The following is a 5,272-nucleotide window of genomic DNA, read 5'->3' as shown; positions in this document are numbered from 1 at the left end:
TCCAAATTATTGATTATTATGACAATATTTTTTCTATTAAAATATTCTTAAGAGTTGAAATATAGTAGTGAATTAAGTATTTAGAGAACGTATTAATAAGGTTATTAGTTGGTGACCCAAAAAAATAAGGTTATATATTTTATTGTAAGATGGTGTGTATACTTTCCAATAAGAGAAGAGAAAAACATTAAGAATGTTATATATATAAAATATTAAGAATATTTAATTCAGAAAGTGAAGAGAGAGAAAATTCCACTTTTCAAATTATACATTTTAATCTATAATATAAAAATAAATTTATATAAATTTATTTATTATAAATTCTAATTATAATATAATTTATATATTATTAATTTTAATTACATAAAATTGAGTGTTTGTTTTACAGAATTTTTTTATATTTTAAGGAATCTTATTTTTAGGAATTTAACATGAGAATATTATTTTTGAATATTTTAAACATTTTAATATGCATGAGAAGAATTTTTAAAATTTAAAATAATTTAAATAAAAAATTGGAATTTTTGTAACAAATTTTAAAGTAATTTAAATAAAAAAGAAAGTCACTTGTGTATTAGAGAAATATCACTTTCCCATCTTCTAGTGAGAATATAAATATTAGAAAACATGGTAAAAGGGAAATTGTAGCTTTCTCAGACAATAATAGCACCTAAAAATACTTTTTAAAAACTTGTGACAGAGAAATATACATTCTCGTTTTCATTTTCATAATTTCAGGATAAAGTTATACATTTAATTTATATACCAATTATTAGATTAAGTAAAAAAAATAGCAAAAATAAAGTAAAGTTAGATTAAGTAAATTATTAAAGATATTGTTTTTTACCCCATCAAATCAAATTATATTATATACACACTTTAAAAAAAACTGAATTTATTAAAGACAAAAACAATAATCAGAGTGTGGTTGGGTTGCGTTTCTCCGTTCTCAGAAGGTTTTGGTCAGTGAAGTCTTCTCCTTCAACAACAACAAGGGGTTGCAGTTAAAATGGATGAAGCTGAATTTCAACGCCTTCTCCAACTCTTCCCCGTTGTTCGTTCTCGCGATTACACTGTACTTCTCTCTTTCTCCTCTCTCTGTGTTTAGGGTTTACAACACTGTGTCTTTTCCGTAATTTTGGATCTCTATTACTCTGCATCGGCAATCTGGCTTCTCTGCCAGTTAAAGTTTCGATTTTTCAGACACCCATATTGCTTCTCATATTGCTTCTCTCTGATACAATTCTACCCTTTTGCTTTTATATTGGTTTAAGGTGGTAGTGTTAGAGTAATGTATTGTAGTGTCTGAATTCATGTGGAAATTTTAGGTGGGTGCAATAGATTGGGTTAGGATACCATAAATATATGAGAAGGGTTTAGTATGAGATATTAATTAACAAGGTCCTGGCATGAATTGGGTGGATTTTATAAGTAAGGATGTGGTTTCAGTTCCAGTTGTGAAATTGGGTAATTCAAATGTATACTAATTGAGTTAAATTTTATGAAATGTTGCACTCGGTTTCACCTAGGAATTGAAGTTAGAGGCTTTGTTAGGAGGTTGGAGCAGTGAGGATAAGATTCTATGGAGTGTTTGCAGATCTATGGTGTATTTGATTTAAATGGATTGATTTTGTGTTTGAGGACATTCGTCTCTATGAAGTTGTCATGGGACAAGGTTGTATTCAATTTATGGATTCTACCTGGGTCCCTTCTCATTGTTTTTTTAGAGGAAGTTTCTCTTCTAAACATTTAGCTAGATTGGAAAGCTCTCCTGTTTTCCCCTTTCAAGTTTCATCTTTAGTTGTATTTTTCTTTTTATTATTTTTAGGAAGATAGCTTATCCTCCTTCCTTTGTGTGTTCTTTCTCTTTTCCATATCATGATCTTATTTAATAGAAATTACAAGTGTAATGATATTTTGTACCAACTTTTGAACTTCATTGAAACAATTTGAACATACTGAAATCCAAAGCCATCTCTGCTTGCTATGGTTTGATGGATCAGTATGATAAATTAACTTTTTTTGTTCTATGCGTGGGTTGATGATTGGAAAATGCTAGGACGATGTTAAGGGACTTGCTACTTGACCTATTTTAGAATTTAGAGGCAAAATCTTGACCTTTCTTTTCTGTATCTGGGCTTCTATTGTGCTCAGTTTGGATTATGGAGAATTCCTTACAGTTGCTAGAATTTGCCCAGGAAGTTGTCAGAACCAATTATTATCTCATCTTGTTTTGATTTTTATTTGATTCAAAGAAGATTGGAATAATTTCCCGTCTTTAGTCCATTTACATTTGTAGTATGCACAACATTGACATTTTATATGAATCAATTGGTTTTCTCTACCTTAAATGCTTTTACACGTTTGGAGGACTGGCATATATATTATTTTCTGAACTTGAGATACTGATGCCCACAGCATACTCTAAAACTATACATGATGCAAAATCCAAGATTTTTATTTCTTAGCTTAAATAATTTACAAAATTCTATATTTGTGAATGCATTGAAGTACCAAATTGGCAACTGTTAAATTTCAGGCAGAAGCATCATCATCCAAACAAATTGCATCTGGGTCAGCACAGAATGAGGTGGTAATGCTGAACTTGAATCTGTTGTATGTATTGATGTCTGCATATATATTTATTGTTAGCTAACAAATTTGTCTCTGCAGGTAAAGGAATGGCAAGATGCATGGGATGAAAGGGATAAGGATTTTGAGAAGCAAGGAATTAATCAACAAGGTACCGGGGTACCACTATTTTTTGGACTTTTTTTTTTATCAACTTCAGTTTTTGAGAAAGCTCACCAAAGTTCATGAGTTACATGGCAGTACGATTAATTATTTTGGTTATAACTCATAAGAAACAGAATTATGCTTTTGAAATTAATGCTATGCATGTGTGAATTCTTCAAATCTACAGATTCATTTTGGAGCAAGCTAAAGTCGGAGGCTGCTAGGAAGGTATTCTGAAAGTTACCTGTTCTTAAATGCATACTAATTTTGTTTTAGAATTAGCGTTGTAGCATGTTAATGGAAATTTGGTTACACCCTTGTTTAAGTCCTTCAAAAGTTTGAATATAGTAGGCCTTTTAACCTCAAATAGTGAAGTTTTAATTGAAAACTAATGGCAATGACTAGATGGTTTGACTTACTCTTCCATAAGAAGAGTTTGACGTATGGAAGGATACATTGGTTTCCATTTATGCATCAGTTGCTTATTATTTTCTTTGTTGATTAAACCCAAATTCTCTATTTTCCCATATTATTGAAAATTATTTTCTTATTTCCAGTCGCATATGGTATGTCAAAAATCAGTTGTTTTGCATCATTGCTTCCTTCCCTTGGCAACAGTGACCTTTTACTTGATTTCCATGCCCAGTTGAAATTTTCATTTAATGGACCTTTTATTTTGCCAGTTTTTTTGGGTACTTTATTATGATTATTTAGTAAAGATGAGGAGAGAAGCATTCTCTAATCTAATGTGATGGAAAATGTTTTTTTTTTTGTTATAAGGGAGAAATATATTCTTATTAATATTCCTGTGCCAGAACAAGTTTTAACTCTCTATTGCATTTTCTTTTTCGTAAACCTGTTTAAGAGCTATGGTTACATCTTAAATTAAAGTATTAGAAGCTCTTTAGACAGTAGTGACAAAAGAGATAAGGGGGTTATGCCTTCAGTATTTCTGCTATATAAGCATATAACTTTGATGGGGATGTTATTGAGGATCCATGACATTTACCTGTGATTATTAAACAAGTTTTTAAGTATCCTTTGAAGGAGACACAGCTCATTGGTTCTAATCTTCCAACAGGTGGGTGCAGAAGAAGCGGAGAGATTTTGCAAGGCGTTCCAACAAATCCATAAGAAACTAGTATGTGCAAAATAATTGTGATTTAAGTCATTGTTCCAACAAATATATTATGAAAGATATATTTTATACAACTTGGTATCTTCTTGGAAAGCATTTTTTTTTAAATTGACTAAAAAAGTTATGCCTCCAGAAAAGTATTATTTTCTATGAAAATGGAATTTTCTATATTTTTAGGCGAGTCTTTCTTAAGAACATTATACATGTTTTGCAACAAAATATAGAAAAATACTTCCCCCCGAAATTCCAGAAAATGAAGCAAAAAAGAAAATTAACATGTTTCTAATGAAATACTACATAGAATTAGAAGCTGAGTTTCCTTGTTAGTATTTTATTTTCTTGTTTTATTTTATGTTTTTCATTATATTTTAGGTCAATGAAGAGTTGAGTTTAGATGCTGCTCGAAGCTTCTTAAAATCATCCTAGAGTTCTAAAGAATCACGCATGCTTTCGACATTTCTTATGATTAAACAATCAGCCATCGTAATTCTTTTGTACTGTATCAAAGTATTTTATAATTTAATATCTGCGACATTTTTATTTGTAGTTATTTATTTTTATTGTATTATTAAGAACTAGTTTTCTTCCCCCATTAACCCCACCCCTTTTTTTCTTCATTTAACTTCATTGTTTTTATTTGCCTATAAGCTGGAGTTTGCATCATAAAGCGGTGATTGTGATCGTATCAGATAAAGTCTGTTACAGTTATTATAATAATAATCATAATCACTTTTAATTTTTTTTTTGTTTTGATTTTTTTAAATAATCAAAAGGTGACACGAATATAAAATCTGATTAAAATCAGAAGTTATTTTGAACAGTTTTTCATTATTTTTTTGTTTTTATAAAATTATTTTTATGATTGCGAATGAACATAAATTAGCCTTTTTTAAAATAAAAAAATCTAAAAATATTTGCTAGATTATTTTACCTTGGGATCATTTTTTAACTGGTAAATAGACTAAGATTATATGATGCAAGTGATGATGAATAAGCATTATTAAATAATAACCATACTGATTTGGGAAACCCATTTGTTGTATTAATATGTTCACACTTTTACGAGAGAGTTGATTGATTATTTTAATATATCTATTATCTACGATGCCTGTGTTGTGTTTATACCCGAGGAAGATAATATTTCAACTGAAAACTCAAAGATAGTTGATAGTTGAGGCATCCAGTAGCTTAGTAGGACAGGTATTAGGTGATTGATCAGAATACAATAATAAATTAGACTATACATTTAAAATGGATTGTTAATATTAAATTTAATCAAAATAATTGTAACCACATTTATTTATAATTATAAGATTAATACTTTTCATTTCCTATCATTTCATTAATATGCCACTATGTCACTCTAGTTGTATATCTTACTTTTGCGTTTATTGGTAA

At 29.3% G+C, this 5,272-nt stretch overlaps 1 protein-coding gene across 1 annotated transcript; it reads left to right on the top strand.

The window, feature by feature from the left end:
* Positions 1–900: 900 nt before the first annotated feature.
* LOC114383641 lies at positions 901–4,537 on the top strand. Its single transcript, XM_028343354.1, has 6 exons — positions 901–1,075; positions 2,540–2,590; positions 2,674–2,743; positions 2,924–2,964; positions 3,818–3,877; positions 4,247–4,537. Exons 1-6 carry the CDS (start codon positions 1,010–1,012, stop codon positions 4,298–4,300), a joined length of 342 nt encoding a protein of 113 aa, XP_028199155.1. The 5' UTR covers positions 901–1,009; the 3' UTR covers positions 4,301–4,537.
* Positions 4,538–5,272: the final 735 nt, after the last annotated feature.

Source organism: Glycine soja, chromosome 14 (assembly GCF_004193775.1).
Source record: "Glycine soja cultivar W05 chromosome 14, ASM419377v2, whole genome shotgun sequence".
NCBI classification, from domain to species: Eukaryota; Viridiplantae; Streptophyta; class Magnoliopsida; order Fabales; family Fabaceae; genus Glycine; species Glycine soja.
Note: the sequence above shows the minus strand (reverse complement) of the source record. Positions and strands in the feature narration are given on the sequence as shown.